The sequence below is a fragment of the Eublepharis macularius genome, chromosome 2 (assembly GCF_028583425.1).
Source record: "Eublepharis macularius isolate TG4126 chromosome 2, MPM_Emac_v1.0, whole genome shotgun sequence".
Taxonomy (NCBI): domain Eukaryota; kingdom Metazoa; phylum Chordata; class Lepidosauria; order Squamata; family Eublepharidae; genus Eublepharis; species Eublepharis macularius.
The window spans coordinates 12,428,136-12,448,344 of record NC_072791.1 but is presented as its reverse complement, the minus strand read 5'-3'; the positions used below and the strand labels follow the sequence as shown (position 1 = coordinate 12,448,344).

At 47.1% G+C, this 20,209-nt stretch overlaps 1 protein-coding gene across 1 annotated transcript in view; it reads left to right on the top strand.

Annotated features, from left to right (window-relative positions):
- The first annotated feature begins 4,034 nt into the window (after positions 1-4,034).
- The window catches only part of DHRS7 (dehydrogenase/reductase 7), a 41,212-nt gene continuing 25,037 nt past the window's right edge, over positions 4,035-20,209 (top strand). Inside the window, exons 1-2 of the mRNA XM_054970752.1 lie at positions 4,035-4,221; positions 17,036-17,188. Coding sequence (XP_054826727.1) covers positions 4,098-4,221; positions 17,036-17,188 — 277 coding nt within the window. The 5' untranslated portion in view covers positions 4,035-4,097. The remainder of the gene's footprint in view (positions 4,222-17,035; positions 17,189-20,209) is intronic.

Here is a 20,209-nt window from a genome sequence, read left to right as displayed (position 1 = left end):
GCAAATCACCTTTCCCCAACCAGCTCAGGAACCCCCCTCACACACACACATATCAGCAACAGCATTCTTCTGACCGGGCTGGTGCTTCAGTTATAGCTGGAATTCAGGACAGCTCTGTGGTCCTACAGGTAGCCGGCTTGTGAGCCTGTTTCCATCGATACCTTTCTCAAGGAATTTGCTGCTTAAACAAATAGTTCAGAGTTAAAAGTCAATAAACCATCCCATCTTGCAGGCTAAAAGACAACAAATGTTATAAATGCAGCCATCAGTAATTCTTGCCACGTACCTCCTATGTCAGTTATATTCAATTTTTGGCTGTCTCATAGAAGAAAGCTAATTTCCTTCAATGGTTAGGCACTTCCTCCTATCCCCAGTACGGGCTTACTATCTAAAGAACCACTCACATAACCAAGTGTCCGAGCTGTTCACAATTACAAAGAAATCAGTATTCATATTGAGGCCATACAGGGCCACAGTGTTTAATCTAAAAATCCAGTATGCCTCTTGTCTACAAAGTTCTTTCTGCATAGTGCAAAACTGTGTCCCCTTAACCACACACAGCACTTAGATCAGTTCCCCTGGAGGAAATGACTGCCTTGGAATGTGGCATTCATTATATGGCATTATATAAGAGAAACATTATATGGCACCCCTTTCCCTCCCCAATCCCTGCCTTCCCCAGGCTCCACCCCCCTGCAAATCTCCAGGAATTTCCCAGCCCTGATCTGGCAACCCTAAGTCCCCTACCCTGGACTGTTAGGATTTGTCCTAGAAAGTCTTGGATTCAGCTCTTTACTCAGCCATGAACCTCGAAAGTATGATCTTGTCCTAAGTGATCCCATGGGTGGGGGGCGACTGGGCAGTTCTTCCTCCTTAAAAATGGTCAGTCCTGCAATTAGACATTATGGAACTAGATGACCCAATAATGTTCCCACTTGTATGGCTGCATGGGATAGCCCGCCGCTTACTAGTATTAACTCAAGTGGTTTAACTGGAAGTGATAAAGATCCTGTAATAAAGCTGTTCATGGTGGTTGGTGTGTAATGTGGAGAAAGTACAAGACTCAAAGGCGGAAAAGAAAGGGTGGAGAGCCGAGACGCAGGGAAGAATAAAAGGAGAGTACAGAAAGAGAACTAAGGCGGAGGAGAAACGAGAAGGATGCGATTGATTAAGGAACACACAGAAAGCAAGTAGAAACTAAAAAGGGTGGGATCTGGTTGGAAGAACAGAGGCCTGGGAGGAAAGTGACTCTATGGACTGCCAAATTTTTATTGGCCTCTGCTCCTTTGCCTATAAATAGGAGTTTGATTTCTGGGCGTTAGTAAAATAAGACAAGAGCCCAGTGGCGCTCTAAAGACTGACTATAATTTATTTCAGCCATGTTGAGTTAGAGCTTGCTTTCTATCAGGTCTGATTTATACATACAACAGATTAAGATCTGTTGATCGGTTCTCCACAGCAAGATCTTCACAGGGAAAGTGCTGGATTAACATTCATCAAGATGTGTCTCTTAACCAGATCTTAATAAGGACCTATAATTTCTTACTCAATATGGGGACTAATGCCCTGACCTTGATAGCCCAGGCTAGCTCAGTCCCATCAGATCACAGAAGCTAAGCAGGGTCGGCCTTGAGACATCCAATGAAGACCAGGATTGCAGAGGCAGCCAATGGCAAATCACCTCTCTTAGTCTTGCCTTGAAAACCCTAGGAAGGGTCACAAGACAGCTAAGACTTGATGGCACTTTCCATCACCAGCACACGAGGGCTATCATCTTGCATTTCCCACTAGGACTGATGCCTCCATCTTGGAACATTTCTGGAGATTTGGGGGGAGTCCCTGGAGAGGGGAGGAAGCTCAGTGTGCATGTCTAACATCTGAAACTGCCACTTCCTCAAATGGATCTCTTTAGCCTGGAGATGAGCTGTTATTCCAGGCCCTACCTTGAAGTTCATAGCCCTATTTCCCACCCTATCCAGATGTTTATAGCTTCAGCTCCTGTAACCTCCTGTTTGCTTATCTCCTTTCATCCTGCATTAGATTTTACTTGTTGACTCTCTAACAGCTGGTTCCAGTGTCTCACACCCATGCCGAAGCAACTGATTCCTATTCGGATTGGATATTGTTTTGAACTGCCTCTCTTGGTACACTCCCGCTCGCCCAATTTTGTTGTGTGCATAAATCAGGCCAGAGGGATTTACACTCCCATGCAGCTGAAGAAGTGAGCTGAACATTAACGGCGGTATCAATTTTGCTGGTTTTTAAAGTGTCACTGCTTTACTCTTGCTTTCTTTCGCTGCTACAGACTAGCACGGCCACACTTCAGCGACCCTAGTAAAAAAACAGGCTTGCCCCCCCCTTCAGTTCTCTTTCATCAGTAGATTCCTGCAGGCCCAGCTGTCTGTAGAAAGGCAGGCTGGAATTAATCAAGAAACCTGACACTACATCCTGAGGGCTTAATAAAGTTCTAAGATTCTTCCAGTGTTAACCAGCTTGGCAAAACCCAAGAACTTGCCTTACTTGTTTCTGCTGTTGTGAATTCTCTCTGTACATTTTTTAATAACACCTGAATATTACATAAGTACATCTCACTATGTACTCCATGGACTTTTCAACCTGCTGTTTATATTCCCCACCCCCCTCGTAACCTTGCACATATGGCAGTGGGTAAGGGTGTGCCAAGCGGGTTCTAGTTCAAGGAAGTTTATGGCTGATTTTTTTTTTTAAGTTAAGGATCCTGCAAGACTTCTACTACCCACCCACCCCCAAACACACACACATCTACCTGTCTGGAATGAAACTGGCAGAACTTTCACAGAAATGTTTCAAAGGCACACTTTTGGCTGGGGAGCTGCCGAGTTGGAAATCGTGCCCAGATTTGATCCTAACAGACTTGGCCCACATAGGGAATTAGGATAGTTAGCGGGCTGGGAAAAGGTAACTGCTCCTCTTCGTAGGTGTTCACATTGATCCTACTACTTTGCTAATTTCTCAACGATGGAAATAGTCCACCCTCACTTTAACTCATGCAAGCTCAGCCCCGGCTCTGCAAGCACCACCGCACCAGTTCCCTCCTTCTGTGGTTTAAGGCAGCAGCCACAGAGCTGGCACCCATCCTTGGCACCACCAGCCAGGTTTGAACTTGAGGGGCCCTTGCAGAGCTCCTAGGGCTTAACTCCGCTTGCTTCTGGCTGCCAGTGGCACTGCAGGGCAGAGCGGCGCATGGGAAACTTTCCTCGCTAAGTTAAATGGCCAATCCCACCCTGTGCAAGTTGACGCCACGATTAGCAAGCAAAGGTGAGATGGTGGTGGTGGGTGAATGCCAAAGGGGCTGGGAATCGGGCTGTTCCCTCAGCATTGGCTTTGCTACCATAAGCCAGTGTAGTATAGGGGTTAGAGTGTCGGATGAATGCCTGTAAGATCCAGGTTCGAATCCACGCACTGCACTGGAAGCTTGCCGGGTGATCTTGGGCCAGTCACACCGTTTCAGCCTAACCTACCTCACAGGGTTGTTGTGAAGGAGAGAAGAACAATGCGGAGGAGAGAAGAACAATGTAAGCTGGGTCAAAGGAAGGGTTGCCAACCTCCCAGTGGGACTTGGGGCTCTCCTGGAGTTACAACCGATCTCTAGACGACAGAGATCACTTCTCCTGGAGAAATTGGCAATTTTGGAGGGTAGATTCTAAGGCATCACATCTCCACTAGTCCCCTCCCCTCCCCAAACTCCACCATCCCCAGGCACCCCCCCCCCCAATGTCTAGGAATGTACCAAGCCAAAGTTGGCAATCGGAGAGAAAGGCGGGGTATAAATGAAGTTAAATGAAGAAAAATGCCTGCTCTCCGAAGGCCCGCTGGAAACAGGCCGGCGCAGCGCGCGGCTCTCCAAAGCCTGCGGGCGAAAACAGGCGCGCGCCTCCGGAGAGGCCCAGCCAGCTCCGGGCCTGGAGAGGCCGACCAGCCCGGCGCTCAAACCCCTCCCCGCCCGGGGCGAGCCACTCCCCGCTGAGAAGGGCTGGCCGCCGCTGGGCTTGCCTGGCCTCCCATAAAGCGGCTGGCGGAGCGTTCTCGGGCGCGCTGCTGCGGCCACGGCGGGCGGGATGCTGCTGCTGCTCCTCGGGGGCGCCGTCGCGCTTTTTGCGCTGGTCCAGCTGATCCGCTTGGAGTTGCGCGCCGAAGGCGACCTCACCCTGACCTGGCAGGAGTGGTGGGGCAAGAAGCCCGGTGAGTGCGCTGCGGGCGCCTTCCTGCGCCTCGCCTCGCCTGCTTGCAGAGCGACGTGGCGGCAGCGCCTGGGGAGAGGGGCGGTGGCGAGCAAGGCGGTGCCGTCAGGACCATGTGGGGCGCTGGGGCTGCACAGCAAACCGCTGCTGCCTTGAAGCTGGGGGGTAGGGGGGGATCCCGCTGGAGCCCCCGGGGAGAGATCCGAAGCCCGCATTTCCGTGGAAACTTGCAAGCGCGCACCGTTAAAGGGGGAGCGGCCCAGAGCCCAGGTTCTTTTGGGTTGGGCGTCTTGCAAAGGGAATGGCAATTTGCACCCCACGAGTGGTATGTGACAAAGGGAACCTTGACTCTCGAAAGCTTACGGGAGCAATCCGAAGCAGGTCTACTCAGAAGTAAATTACGTGCTATTCAATGGGACTTACTCAGAGAAAAAGGAAATATTCGAGTCCAGTTGCACCAGAGACCAACTAGATTTCTAGGATATGAGCTTTCCAAAGTCAGAACTCCAGAATGGGGAAAATGGTTAAGAGTCTCTAATCTCGGCCGAGGGTGAGAGGGGTATAAAGACTCCTACCGTTTTCTGCTCCTTGTATCTGAGGAAGGGAGTCTCTTGAAAACTCATACTCGGGAAATCAAGTTGGTTTGTAGGGTGCAACGTGGCTACCGCCTGAAAAAGCCTACAAATTGTGGCCCTTCACTTGAGTTCAGTGGGTTAAAATGAGCCTGAGGGGGTGGCGTCTCTTTGGAATCCTGAGTCTAAATGCTATTTATTTATTTCTTCCCCACCATTCTGCTTACATTGTTCGCCTCTCCTCCATTTTATTGTCACAGCAACCTTGCCAAGCAGCTTAGGTTGAGATGATGTGACTGGCCCTAGGTCACTGAGCCAGCTTCCAAGGCAGAGTGGGGATTCGAACCTGGGTCTCTCAGATCCTTGCCCGTCACTAACCACTGCCCCATAGGAGATAGTCTTTTGTAGGCCAATCCCTGACATGTTTAGTGGGAAGTGAATGGCACGGAGGTCAGTGGGATTTGCTCCCGTGTAAATGTGCATAATATGATCCCATGTAGCCTGCCGTGCCCTGTTTTTCCACCAAAGAGCTCTTTGGGCCGAAACAAGACAGGAGTAACTAGCAAGAATGCTTTCCCCCATCCCTCCTGTATATTCCTCCTTTGCCAAAAGTTTGTGTATGTGTTATGTGCTGTCAAGTTGCCTCGGACCTATGGCGACCCTATAAATGAAAGACGTCCAAAACGTCCTATCATGAACAACCTTGCTCAGATCCTGCAAATCAGAGGATGTGGCTTCTTTTATTGAGTCCAGCCATCTCGTTTTAGGTCTTCCTCTTTTCCTACTGCCTTCCACTTTTCCCAGCATTATTGACTTTTCCAGAGAATCTTGTCTTCTCATGATGTGACCAAAGTATGATAGCCTTAAAGTTTAAAATGAGCATAGACTCAGCACTAATAGAATCTTGTTAAAACAGCAATTGTGTTGCCTTCACTGAAAATATGGGCAAACCTTCCTAAATAAATGTTTGTTTTTATTGTGAACGGAACTTACCGAAATATGAATCTTCTGTTAAAAACTTACAGAAGGCAGGCTTGTCATCTGTAATGGCTGGAAGGAGTGACAAGTCTGGTGTATGTTTGTATTACACTTTTAGACCTAGAGCTGAATGCTTTGTGTTGTATCTAAGGCCTCTTCTCAACTTCCCTTGGCGTGGAATTGAAGGCTTGGGAATGGCAAATGGGAATTAGGATTTGCCAGGTCTAGCGGGAAGATTTTTCTAGGTAGGTGCTTTTACTGGCACTGTGATGGGGAGGCAACTGAGCATAGAGTGGCAGCGCGGTGTAGCAATTAGAGTGTCAGCCAAAGATCTCGGGGCACTGGGTTCAAATTCCTACTCTGTCACAAAGCCCACAGAATGATTGTGGGCCAGTCATTTTCTTTTGGCCTAACCTACCTTACAGGGTTGTGGTGAGGATCAAACAGGGAAAGGAGAACCCTACAGACCCTACAGGTTGTGGTGAGGATCAAACAGGGAAAGGAGAACCCTACAGGCCCACAGTTATGTATGCCTTAACCTCGCTGGTCAACTAGCAGGTTGCAGTATGGACTGATAGCAACATAATAGCATCAGTAAAATATCAGAGCTAAAACAGCGACAATAAAATGCACCCAGTTACAACAGGATATCCTAAAAGATAGGGTTAGGAAGGATATCTTTTAGATATCCTAAAAGAGCCTCTATAACCACAACCTAAAAACAATAACTGGGTGAGGTAGAGCCAAGCTACAAGTGACGCCTGACACGAGTTGGACACTTGTCAGCTTCCCTCAAGTTTTGATGGGAAATGTAGGTGTTCTGGTCTTCTAGCTTGGCTCTCCATTTAATTGGAGTTTACAGAGTGGCAGTCTATGGGAGGGAGAACATGCGGCCTACATTTCCCATCAAAACTTGAGGGAAGCTGACAAGTGTCCAACTCGTGTCAGGCGTCACTTGTAGCTTGGCTCGTAGCAAACTAAAGCCAAGTGAGAAGGATCCAAAAGGCTGGAGAGAATGAAAATATTTTTCACCATGTGCCTGAAAACTCATATATTGCCAGGTGAGCTTCTGTGGAGAGACTTCCAAAGCATTGGTGCCAGCGCTGAGAAGGCCTTGCATCTGGTGCTTATCTACCTAGCTTCCACATGGAAGTTTTTCTCCATTTTGGCTTCTGAACTGCAGTGGGTTGGGGAGGGGGGTGTTACTTCTGGAGCATCCACAAAGCACTGTGCTCAAGTTGTCCTTTGTTGGAAGAGCACAGTTCAAACACATTATCATGTCATCTGGATGGAGAAATGTGCCTTTTCTTGGCCTGGAAAGGTTCTGCCCACATCGGCGACATTTTTCCTGCTGTCACCCCCTGGCTGCTACCATTTTCTCTGCTGTGCCCTGGAGGGCTTTTAAAAATATCAATTGTTGTTACAACTCTGTAACATGCTGGGGGAAAGCTGCAGAGGAAATGGTGGCTGGGGGGTGGAAAACGTGCACCAAAAAACTGTAGTGTGGAAGCTCCATTGCCTTTGTATTTGCTAAATGTAAAACGGAATCCTTTCTATATAGAAGCAGCTCCAGTTGGATTTAGCCCACCATTAGGTGAGGGACTGGTGGTGTATATGTGAAATTACACTATTGTGCAAACCCAATTCTATGCCTGTTCACTTGGAATGAAGTCCCACTGTATTCAGTGCGGCCTACTTCCAAAGTTGCGAGCATAAGGTTTTGGCTTCTTTTTTAATGCCTCTCTGCAATGGAATTGCTATGACAACATTGTTTTGTTCACTATATAATCCCAGAAATATAATACAACTGAATGATTGCTGCCCCCTTTGTCCCGGATTCTCAGTTGCTGTTTTAGGTGAAAGCCCTACCAGATGGAAATAGTATTTCAGCAGTCACAAAACATTGTCAAAACACACCATTTTGCCATTTTTGTGGTTTGAGGTAGTTAAAGTGGAAGTAATGAACAAGGATAACTTTGGATAGCATATCCGTTTCGAGAGAATAAATAAGTATAAAATGCTATGTCCGTTTTAAAAAATAAAATAAAAATCACTGACTAAGGGAAACAAAGAAGTTATTGTTGCAGGAAATTCCTGCAAGCACACGCCAGAAGATTCGCATGCGTTTACGAAAGGCAGAATGTTTGCGTGTGTGTGTTTGAACACTTGGTCTTTGACTGAAAGAAATGTCCCTGTAGCTTGTGACCTATAAAGCCATATACAGCGGGAGTACCAGCCGTGTATTCAGTTCTGGAAGTCCCCCACCTTTTTCAGCCTTTGGAATTCTGACACAGGCTGGTCAGTGCAACCATAAAAATGGCTGCCACAGGAGGTGGCTGAATTGTGTTTAGTCAGGAGCAAGTCTCAGTGCATTTTTCAGAATATCACTCTTGCTATTTGCACAGGTAAAGTACTTTACATAAAGTCACTGTCTTGCATTATACTGTAAATATCAAAAATCTTTAAAAGCCCCACTTGGCCTTGGCCACTTTCTAAAAATGTTTGGTGGGTGCCAAGAAAGGTGCCAGCAGGGACCTTGGCACCCACAGGCACCAAAATGCCCCCCCCCCCAGCATAGTGGGTGGAATGTCCTTCGATCACAAGCTCCTGAGTTCACCTCTTTGTCATGACCAGGAAGCTCACTGAGTTATCTTGGTCCAATTATTCCCCCCCTCTCTCTTTCTTTCTCTCTCCCCCTTTCTCTCCCTCTGCTCATCCTGCCTCTCAGGGTTGTTGTGTGTGGCAAGGGAATGGGATCTCCCAACTCATGAATGGCTTGAAAGAAAGGGGGAGGAATATAACCTATATATGTGTGTGTTTATATCCTGCTTTTCTCAAAACAGGACCCAAAGCGGATTACAAGAAAAATACATAAATAAAGGCACATGAAACAATTTAATTTTAATTTAATTTATTATATTTATATTCCGCCCTCCCCGCTTTCGCAGGCTCAGGGCGGATCCTGAAGACAGAACAAGTATACCTCAGGGCGGTCCTGAATAGATCGGCTGGTTTGATTGAAGTCATAGGCTATGAGCCACATGGCTAAACTCTTGCCCTTTCTCTGGAGTCTCTGGCCACACCCAAGTTTTATTAAGGTACCTGAGACAGTAAGGGTACAGCCTCCTACATGGCATGCCGTTCCCCAGTTCGATCCCCAGCATCGCCACTTAAAAGGATCAGGTAGCAGGTTAATTGAGGGACCTCGGCCAGAGATCCTGGAGACTAAGCTTGGCAGGCCCAACTCGGGACAAGTCAACTGTTTGTGACTGTGTGAATTAATAAATGAAGGGCTGCTTAGCTGTAGGATTTGAACATGGTGGCCACCCGCCTCATTTGACCAATGACGGGCACCTGAGAAATGTAAAGGAGCCTGTTAAGAGTTTGTTGGAGCTGTAATGAAGACTGTTTCTCAGAAGCTAAGTATGTAAGAAATGGCCTTGCGGGATCAGACCATATGCCTGCCCCTTGATGCTACCAGAGGCCGGATGAATAGCTCTGGGTCTGATTAGCTGGGCCTGATGCTGGCCATCTTCCTCGCTTTGCCCTCAGTTTCTGGGTTTCATTCCATATTCACAATTAGGTTGCCAACAGGCCTGGAGAAAAATGGCCTGTCCTTTTAATAGAGCCTTAATGAGATGTTACTTGGCGGTTGATATGGTTTACCTCCATGCCAAGAACAACTACCTACTTCCACTCAGCCTCCATTAAAGAGACTGAACCCCTCCCAGGCAGTCCAGTTGGCAAACTATAAAAACCATAGAGTTTCAAAGAATCCTAGAGCATCTTGCCATGCCGTGATGCATTTTCCCTGTACTCACCAGAGCAGGGAGTGGGCAAGACTTCCCCTGCCTCTAGTGGGTAAGTGGCAACACTAAACCCTTTCATTCCAAGGGGCTTGGCTCAGTCCTGGCTACCAGCAATGTGGGAGGTAAAGAGTATAGCTTATGGGATTATGCCCCCCTGACCTGCGCTGCTGGCAGCCCATAGCAGTGGTTTCCAAATCTCAAGCAATTTCAGAAGCGAGTCCTACCTCAGAAATTTGAGACCTGCCTTGTTTGTTTGTTTTTATCCCTCCTGTAAATCATCTGTAAACTCCTCCAACCAAAGGCTCAGAGCGGCCAAGTGAAAAACACTCTGCAGATAAGATCGTGTAAAAAACAAATTGCACCCAAACCACACGGCTCCACATCTGATGCAAATATGGTCTCGCTGGGGTGTATTGCAATGCCTGGCTCAACTTCACCCAGACAGGCCCTTCCAAAAGTCAAAGGGGATGGGGGTTGCCTAATTTCTTCCGGGATGCTATTCTAGAAATGGAGAGCGACTGTAGGAAACAGCTCCTCACAGAAGTGAGGTGCAGTGCCCGGTGAGATGGGACCGAGGCAGGATTTATGAGGTTGATTTATTTGTGTGCCAAGGTATGTGCCAGGAGGGTCCCCCCCCCTCAGATCAGGAAGGGCTTTAGAGGTCATAATCAGCACCTTGAATTGAACCTAGAAACAACTAAGTAGCCTGTGGAGTTCTTACAGAATTGGTGCAGTTCTACTCATTCCAGAAGCTACTTCCCCCATGCTCTCTTTAGAAAAGGCAGTCAGAGCAATACCTAATGGTTTTCGAGTTCTTTATGCACATTATCTTGTTGCAGCTCTATAAGGTTGGCCTGCATTATCCCCATATGGGGGGCAGAGGGTAAGGGACACGTATCTGAGGTCACCTTGGTGAGCATGTGGCAGAAATAAGATCTCACCTGTGGACCAGTCAGACCATTTTCTCTTAGCTGCTGTGCTACACCAGCACCAATCTGCACATTTTAACTCCACCCAAAGGAACTTGGCTCACAGTACATGGATCTACCACCACCACCCCCATCATTTTGTCCTCAGAACAACCCTGTGAGGTAGAACCATAGGGTTGGAAGGGACCTCTAGGGTCATCTAGTCCAACCCACTGCACAGTGCAGGAACTTCATAACTACCCCCCCAACTGCCCCAGTGACCCCTGCTCCATGCCCAGAAGATGATGAAACACCTCCAGGATCCCTAGCCAAACTGATCTGTGGAAAATTGCTACCCGACCCCAAGGTGGCAATCGGCCTTATCTTGGGCATGTAAGAAGGGCCGCGAAAAGCAAGCACTAATGCTACCCCTTCTGCCCTTCCCCTCACGATCTGCCCAGGTTCACAGAATCAGCATTGCTGTCAGATGGCCATCTAGCATCTGCTTAAAAACCTCCAAAGAAGGAGAGCCCACCACCTCCCGAGGAAGCCTGTTCCACTGAGGGACCGCTCTAACTGTCAGGAAGTTCTTCCTAATGTTTAGCTGAAAGCTCTTTTTTTATTTAATTTCAAGCCGTTGGTTCTGGTCCAAGTTTCTGGGGCAGTGGAAAACAACTCTACGCCATCCTCTATATGACAGCCCTTCAAGTACTTGAAGATGGTTATCATATCGCCTCTCAGTCGTCTCCTCTCCAGGCTAAACGTACCAAGCGCCTTCAACCTTTCCTCATAGGACTTGGTCTCCAGACCTCTCACCATTTTTGTTGCCCTCCTCTGGACACGTTCCAGCTTGTCTATATACTTTTTAAATTGTGGTGCTCAAAACTGAACACAATACTCTAGGTGAGGTCTAACCAGAGCAGAGTAGAGCAATACCATCATTTCTCGTGATCTGGACACTATGCTTCTGTTGATACCGCCCAAAACCACATTTGCCTTTTTAGCTACCACATCACACTGCTGACTCATGTTCAGTGTATGGTCTACTAGGACCCCTAGATCCTTTTCGCAGCTACTACTGCCAAGACAAGTCTCCCCCGGCCTATAACTATGCTTTTGATTTTTCCTTCCTAAATGCAGAACTTTGCATTTATCTCTGTTGAAATTCATTTCGTTTTAGCCCAGTTTTCCAGCCTGTCAAGATCATCCTGTAGGTTTGGCTGTGAGAGAGAGAGAGAGAGAGAGACAGACAGACTGATTGGCTCAAGGTCACCTAGCAAACATCGTGGCTGAGTGGGTATTTGAACCTGGTTCTCCCAGGTCCTAGTCTGATACTCTAACCACCACATCACAATGTCTCTCCCAGCAAAGAGTGCTTCAGACGATGTGCTGGGCATCACAGCCCCATCCAGTCCCCCTTGAGACGAGGAAACATGACCCAAAGGAAGCGCACAGGGACTTGGGGTTCTGATCTCTTTTTATTCAGCATGGCACAAAAAAAGCAAATATCAAAACAGACGGTAGAGTCTGTCCGTTTTGTGACTGGGATCTTGCTGGTTTGGCAGGATGTGCTTTGCAGGAGGAGCAGATAGCTTCCCTCTTGCGCTGAGGTGCCTCTGTCCTCTTATCTGGCTGCACAGCAACCCTTATGCAGATCTGTTAGCTGCAGGCGTTTATTCTCTTATCTGCCGTGTACCAAGTTGTGTCAGAAACCTGCACCACCACCTCTGGTGCAACATTCCAGTTGTTTTTTGACCTGTGAGGCTGTGTCCACATCTTTGTCACCTGTGACTGTTTACTGAAGTGACACGATTTGTGCCTTTGACATGCATACCAAGCTCATAGGCTCATGTAATCTTTAAGCACAGAGAACTGGAAATATATGTGCATCTGAATAATAATTGCATACAGTCTCTTTCTCTGTGTTCCCTGTATGGTGCCTCAGTGTCTGGCTTGCCTTAACTGAGGCAATGCAGTATAACAGAGTGTGAAACTAAGATCCGAATCAGTGTACAATTCTCTCCTCTGCTGTGAAGCTTGCTGGGTGATCTTGGACCAATCACTCTCTCTTGACCTGGCCTACCTTACAGGACTGTTGTGAGGATAAAATAAGCATGAGAGACTTAACCTCCCTGAAGAAGGGCAGGAAGAAATGAATGAGAGGGTGGGTTTATGCTTTTCCAAATTTGCCCTTTTTCCACACTACTGAGGACCAATCTTCATGTTATGAAGTCCTTGTGGTTGGGGGAAGACTCAAGGACTTTGTATCCTACCTGCGCTGGGAGTTTTGTGCTTGAGGCCTGTCCCTTTTCTGTGTGCAACTCAGGCATGCAGGGATAAGTGGGTTCATGGGATCTTTTACCATTCCTCCAGGCCTGTAAGACAGAGATGTTCTGCCAGGCTTTTGGTGGTTGAGGTGGTCCTCTCAGCCTCCTTCCTGGTTTTTAGCTCATCGCTGTGTATTAGCCTCCATAGACTGAGTGATCTTGCAGGACTGAAATCCGCTGTCTGTTTAAATTTTGCTGCCAGTTATAAATTGCTTTTAGGTATGTGTTATTTATTGTATATTATGTTTTAAATGGGTTGTGATCCACTTTGAGCCTTCATTGCAGGGAGAGCGGACTATAAATCAAATAAATAAATAAATGTGCTGTTTTCGTGTCTTCAGACTGCACCGTGGAGCCAGCTCCACTGCAAAAATCATGTTACGTGGCTACACACAGTTTTTGCACTGGAGCCAACTGCGGTTCCATAGAGCAGTCTGACGATGCCAAAACAGATGGGGAGGAGGGCCATGCAGTCACAAGCCGAAAAGGGCCGGTGAGTCTGAGATGCGCGAAATTCCCCTTTCCATGTCTGATCCAAAGTCATCAAGCCGTCCCCCAACAAACATGAGGAGTTTTCAGCCAACGTTCTTTTTTAAAAACGCTTCCCCCTTTGCGGCAGTGGTATGTGAAGCTGTTGCTTCTCCATTTATTTAGGTCACAGGTCACTCATGATGACTCAGAACGATGGTATTGTATTGTCTGAGCAACATGCTTCCAGCCGGCCCCAGCCCAGGCAAGGGCAAACCTGGCACGAGTTGAATGTGGGTAGAAGGGCAGGGCTGGAGAGAGAAGGGAAACGTCGTGCACAATCTGATCCGTGCTGATGGGGCCAAGGATGGCCCTTGCGCAGGCCACACACACACACTTCCCCCACTGTGCTTTTTCACCCGTTGCAAAACCGGCTCCTGATCCGACAGTTAAACATTACCTTTGCGCGTTATGATGCATCCGTGATTGCCTGTTGATCGCTGGCCAAAATGGGCCAAGCTCTAATTTATATCAGATAAACGTTGGGAATTGCAACGTTGGTGGGTAGCCTCAGTTTCCTACCCCCGTTGAGGGTTTTAGCCACTGTTGAGTAAACAGCTTTGCGTGTATCATGTAAACAGTTATTACAGCGCCAGCACCTCTAGGGCAGCCCTTGTACGTCTACAAAATGTTGAACTTGCTCTTTTGGTTTTGAAAGCTTTTTGACAGAGAGAGAACAGGCTGTGCTGAACTCTGCTAAGTGTTAACATGTGCCAGAAAAAGCCCCCTCCCACTTGGTTGTTAGTAGAATGAAAAACCTCTTTACCCTGTGTTGTGTATTGGGCTGAGTTAGGCCTTACATGGCCTCTACTGTATCATATTAAATATTATGCACTGTGTTGAGCTTCATGACATGTCAGGGTTCCTAATGCACTTCATTCTCATTGGTGACATTCATCTGCATATCCATTGGTTACTTTCAGGAGCCAGCAGCCAATCGGTCCACTCAAATAAAGACCAGTGGCCTGAGGGCATTCTAAAGTACGTGTTCCTATTGGTCACTGGCTATTGGGGCGGGGTTTACGTGTATATATTGAGGGCTTCTGTTCTGCAGTGTGTCTGTGTAGTGTCACCTAGTGAGTAGTGTCTGCTGTTGCCTGTCCTGGCTTGCAATAAAGAACCTTGTTTTGGCTGAAATCACTCTGGGCTAGGGTTGCCAGCCTCCAGGTAGTGGCTGGCGATCTCCCGGAATTACAACTGGTCTCCAGGCCACAGAGATCAGTTCACCTGGAGAAAATGGCTACTTTGGGGGGTGGACTCTATGGAATTATGCCATGCCAAGGTCCTTTCCCTCCCCAGCCCCCACTTTCTCCAGGTTTCACCCCCCGATCTCCAGGAATTTCCCAACTTGGAGCTAGCAACCCTACTCTGGGCTGCAATCATTCTGAGCTCCAGGCTCAATACACAACACCCTGCCTAGTTTCAGGTGGTCTGCAGTAGAACAGCAAGATTCAAGTCCAGCAGCACCTTAAAGTATAACAACATTTCCAAGGTATAGTCTTTGGAGAGTCAAAGCTCTCTTTGTCAGATACAATGATCTGTAGCTTGTATTTGATGAAGGGAATTAGACACTCGAAAACTTACACCCTAGAAGTCTGGTTGGTCTTTAAGGCACTGCTGGACTTGAATATTGCAGTTAACCCTGTCTAGAAAATTAACAATGCAGTCCAGTGCAGAATTACTCCTTTCTGAGACTATTGAAATCAATAGATGCATAGGATTACGCTGTGAGTTTATTTTTATTTATTTTTTTCATTTGTCATTTGTAGTCTGCCTTTCTCACTGAGACTCAAGGCGGATTACACAGTATGAGATGAGTACAGTCAATATCAAGGACATTTCCATAATGCCATAGGATAAATTGAGTTGCCTCTGGGCTGGATTCAATATTGAGCGGAACCACAAGTGACAAAAGGCACAGGTTGGACGCTTGTCAGCTTCCCTCAAGTTTTGGCGGGAAATGTAGGCAGCTTGGCGGAATGTTGGACAAGTGACAGTTGAAAAGTCCATTGGACAGCAGTTGGAGAGCCAAGCTGCAAGACCAGGATGCCTACATTTCCCATCAAAACTTGAGGGAAGCTGACCAAGTGTCCAACCTGTGCCTTTTGTCACTTGCAGTTCCACTCATTGTCATAGAGTAAATGTAACGGCAGTTCTTCTGACAAAACGACATTTGCAGCGGAAGGGAGAATGATTTTGATTCTACCTTCCCAGGGTAGACTCCCAGTTTACCCCCACGATGTCAGATCCTCAAGAACACACTTTGGGGGGCTGTAAAAGGCTGCCCTGGGGGGTGGGGGGAGAGAGGGAAAGCCCTTCCCTCCATGGAATCCAGGCCTATAATTCAGATGTGTTATCAAGTTATGCGGCACCAACATGATCTTAGTAAAATATTAAGTGGCATGAGATGGTGTCCTAAGCACGCCAGAGTTGGGGGAGGCCAGTTTCTTATACCTGGCATCAGGGCTTTTTTTCAGGGGGAACGCGGGGGAACGGAGTTCCGGAACCTCTTGAAAATGGTCACATGGTTGGTGGCCCCACCCCCTGATCTCCAGACAGAGGGGAGTTGAGATTGCCCTCCGCGCTGCGGAGGGCAATCTCAACTCCCCTCTGTCTGGAGATCAGGGGGCGGGGCCACCAACCATGTGACCATTTTCTCTGAGGGCAACCCACTGAGTTCCACCACCTCTTTTCCCAGAAAAAAAGCCCTGCCTGGCATAATAAAAATTGTGTTATTTATTTATACAGTATCATTAGTTGGTTGTTGTGGATTTTCTGGGCTGTACAGCTGTGGTCTTGGCATTGTAGTTCCTGACATTTGGTGAAACGTCAGGAACTACAATGCCAAGACCATGGCTATACAGCCCGGAAAATCCACAATAACCATCGTTCTCTGGCCATGAAAGCCTTCGACAAAGGATCATTAGTGTTTGTAGTATTTTACAGGGTATCATATTTTATTAGTTTCAGCATTCATACCTCTCTCTTCTCCCACACTGGGGACTCCAAGCTACATATACAAATACACACAGAGACAAACACACAAAATACTGTTTAAATTGAGATAAATAGGCACTGAAGACACTTTTCCAGCAGGTCCAGGGATATAAAGCCGTTGACCACGGATATTTTTATTTCATTTACAGCCCTCCTTTCTGCCCAATGCCAGATCCAAAGCCGCTCACATCTTTCTCCTCTCTTCCGCTTTATCTTCACAACAACCCTGTGAGGTAGGTTAGGCTAAGAGGGTGTGACTGGTCCAACGTTGCCCAGCAAGCTTCCATGGCAGAGCGGGGATTCGAACCTGAGCCTCCCAGGTCCTAGTCAGCACACTAACCACTTCTCTACACTGTCTCTATCTCTGCTGATGGTTCTGGCAGATTTGTAGGCTGTGAACCAAAATCCCAGGTTTCCAATCCCTGCACAAAGGAGCAGGCCAGATGTTCAGCCCTGGCTTTATTTCACTGGCTTAGAGGTTTCCAATTTCCTCCCCTCCTCATACTTTTGAACAAAGCAGTCACAGTTCCTGTCTTCCTGTCACATGATTTCCTTCACATGCTTCCTCCTCAGGTGATCCGATGCATCATGGGTTTGGTAAAGTTGGACTACTGGCCTACAGAACTTTTGAAAGCACAAAGCCATCTTAGCAAGTGGTTATTTTGCTATTTATCTTCTCCCTCTCTTTCTGGACAGAAAATGAACTTCCCGGGAAAGTGGTCTGGGTGACTGGAGCCTCCAGTGGGATTGGCGAGGAGCTGTCCTACCAGCTAGCAAAGATCGGCTCACTGCTCGTGCTCTCCGCCAGAAGAGAGAACGAACTGGAGAGGGTAAAGAAGAGATGTCTTGGTAAGATTTTCCTCATTTTAAAAAGCGTGCACGTGTTTATTTGGCAAAAATGTGTATCTGGATCATTTATTCAAAGCAGGTTATTGCAGTAATAAGCAAAAAAACAGCCGCAAACACCTTGGCATGAATTCATTGGTGTGTCCTAGGAGGTCATTTTGATTCTTGAAAAGGTAAATAGAAAGGATTTGGGTTGTCCTTAATTGAACTTGCTAATGACTTGGGTAGGAGAGGGGCAAAATGCTACCCCACCTGTAAAATAGCCCCGTCCAGTTCCATGGGGTAGGCTTCGCCAGACCGACCACTGTAAGAGCTGCCCAGCCACCTCCTCTCACGGGATCAGCCAGGACAAGGTCATCCTTCCGTGGTTCATGGCTGAGCAGAGAGTTGAATCCAGGACTTCTAGGACAAATCCCAGCAGTCTAAGACAGGGGTTCCTAACCTTTTTGAGCCTTTGGAAATCTTTGGAATTCTGACATAGTTATGAGCAACCACAAAATGGGTGCTGCAGGAGGTGGAGCCATACACACACCTAGAAGAAGTGCGAGTGTAGGGGAGAAGAGGGGTAATTTTACACTGGGAAAGGAGTGAAAAAGCAAATAAAACCAACAGTGGTGGCAGCTGCCACCGGAGCAGCATTATTTTAATCTGCACTGCCCATCACTCTAATAATAATAATAGTAGTAGTAATCTTGTGCTTATATACTGCTCTTAAGGACAATTTAACACCACACTCAGAGCTGTTTACAAAGTCAATGTCATTATTATCCCCACAAACAGACACCCAGTGAGGTGGGTGGGGCTGAGAGAGCTCTGAAAGAGCTGCAGCTGACCCAAGGTCACCCAGCTGTCTTCAAGTGGAGGAGTAGGGACTCAAACATGGTTCTCCAGATTAGAGTCCTGCCGTTCTTAACCACTACACCAAAACTGGCTCTCTCTCATGGCCTATCAGAAGCCATGCTGGGCAAGCGCTTCAGCTGGCTCCACCCACTTTCTCAAAACAGTTGGCAGGCACCAAGTAAGGTGTTGGGTACCATCATGCCCGCGGGCACCATGTTGGGGACCCTTGCTCTAAGCACAGAATCCTAGTGGTTCTGTACACTTATGCTGTGTAGGGGCAGCTGGACCAAAGAACTGATCAAGAGTCTGTGCTGTCCTGTTAATTTGCAACTAAATAGCCATTTACCCTGGGGAAAACTGGTTAGTGGTGCATCTGACAAAATGGGTTTTGGTTCATGAAAGTTTCTGCCATGGTTGTTGACTTCCACCTGGGGTTTTTGGCTTGGAGCAAAACGAGGGTTATTGCTTCTAGGTTCATGGTGATGGCTGGTGTCCAGGGGAAAGGTTGCAGCCTTGGAAAGATACTTTTGTTCCCCAGAGCTCCAGTTCCCTTTGATGTTTGCTCAGCAAACAAGGGAATCAAGGTTCGGTCCTGTTTGACCTATGGGAAGTATGGGAGGTTTAATTGTTAATTGGATGTTGTTGCTCAAAACTCTTTCATCGTAGTGGTAAGGATGCCAACTATGTAGGTTGGGAAATGCTTGAAGATTTGAAGTTTGGGGAGGGGAGGGCCCTCAGGAGGGTATAATCCTATACAGTCTACCCTCCAAAGCAGCCATTTTCTCCAAGGAAACAAATCTCTGTCATCTGGAAATCAGTTGTCATTTGGGAAGATCTCCTGGCCCCACCTGGAGGTCTGCAATGCCAGGTCATGGCCTGTCCTGTGCAGAAAGAATAGCATCTCTGATGGTGATGTTACCATTTGAGGAAATGTATATAGGAGAGAATAATATCCCTCAAAGTTTGTTTGAATAATTTCAATAACCTGCAATAATCTTGAGCATTTTTTGGATAGAAAACGTACCCAGGGTTAGGGGTGTGCGATTCAGGTTTCTGATTCAGGATAAATACCCGAATCGGACCTGATTTGTAAAGATTCGGGATTTCCGAATCGGGCCCAGCATGCTGGACCCATTTTGGGGAGAGAGAGAGAGAGACAGAGAGAGAGAGACAGAGAGAGAGAGAGATGCAATTTTATTTTATTTGTACATTTTTGATTATGTTGGGTTTGTATCTAGCGTTGCCAACCGGTATGGAGAAAAATATCCCTTTAATAGAGGCATATGATCTGATCTCCATGCCATGAAAAGATTCAACAGCCCATTTCCACATGTCCACACGTTAAGCCTCTATTAAAGGGACGGAACACTTTTTCTTCAGGCTTGCTGGCAGGTCTAGTCGCATCCTAAGTGTGGAGGGGTTGCCAACCTCCAGGCGGAGACTGGAGATCTCCAGAGATCAGTCTGTGGCGAAACATCCCTACCGAGCGCCCTCCCTTCTTCAAACTCTTCCCCCCAATCCCCAAATCTCCAGGAATTTCTCGATCCAAACTCGGCAATCTTCGTGTGGAGCCTTCCTTGAGGATACAGTCCATTTTTAAAAAAAAGTAAACTGGATTAAAACAATGTCTGAATGCAATAGAGGCTCATATTTATCTCCATTCAGCCTGGGAGTGTCCATCAAATAAGTTACAATAAAGCTTGTAAAAGGAGGAGCAGAGGGAATACTGGGCGGCTTTTAGAGCTGGATATTGTCAGTATGACCAGATGGCTCACATAGTGTGTTTATAGCATGGGCGTTTTATTTTTCCATGTTGTGGAAGAAACATGCTTCTGCCTAGCAATTCCCAACCCCTGCCTTGAGAAAGTCCAGGGGCTCTTAAGTCACTAGCTGCGAAATCTTTAAAAAGAATTACAGTAGTCTAAGTCCATTGAGGTCAAAGCGTACCGCTCTATTTGGAGGGCCTGTAAATATTTTTCTTCTTGTTTTCAGTCTTGTATGCATTCATAGAGATAATGAAACAATTCCTCCTGTCAGCAAATAATACATTTTGTACGGCAAAAGGCCTAAGATGTGTTTAAAAATGTTTTTAAAGTCTGCCCCGTTCATATGTTTATTAAACAAGCTCGTGCACAAATTAGAAAGTTTGGGGCTTGACTTAAATTGATCTGCCATCTTACCCTT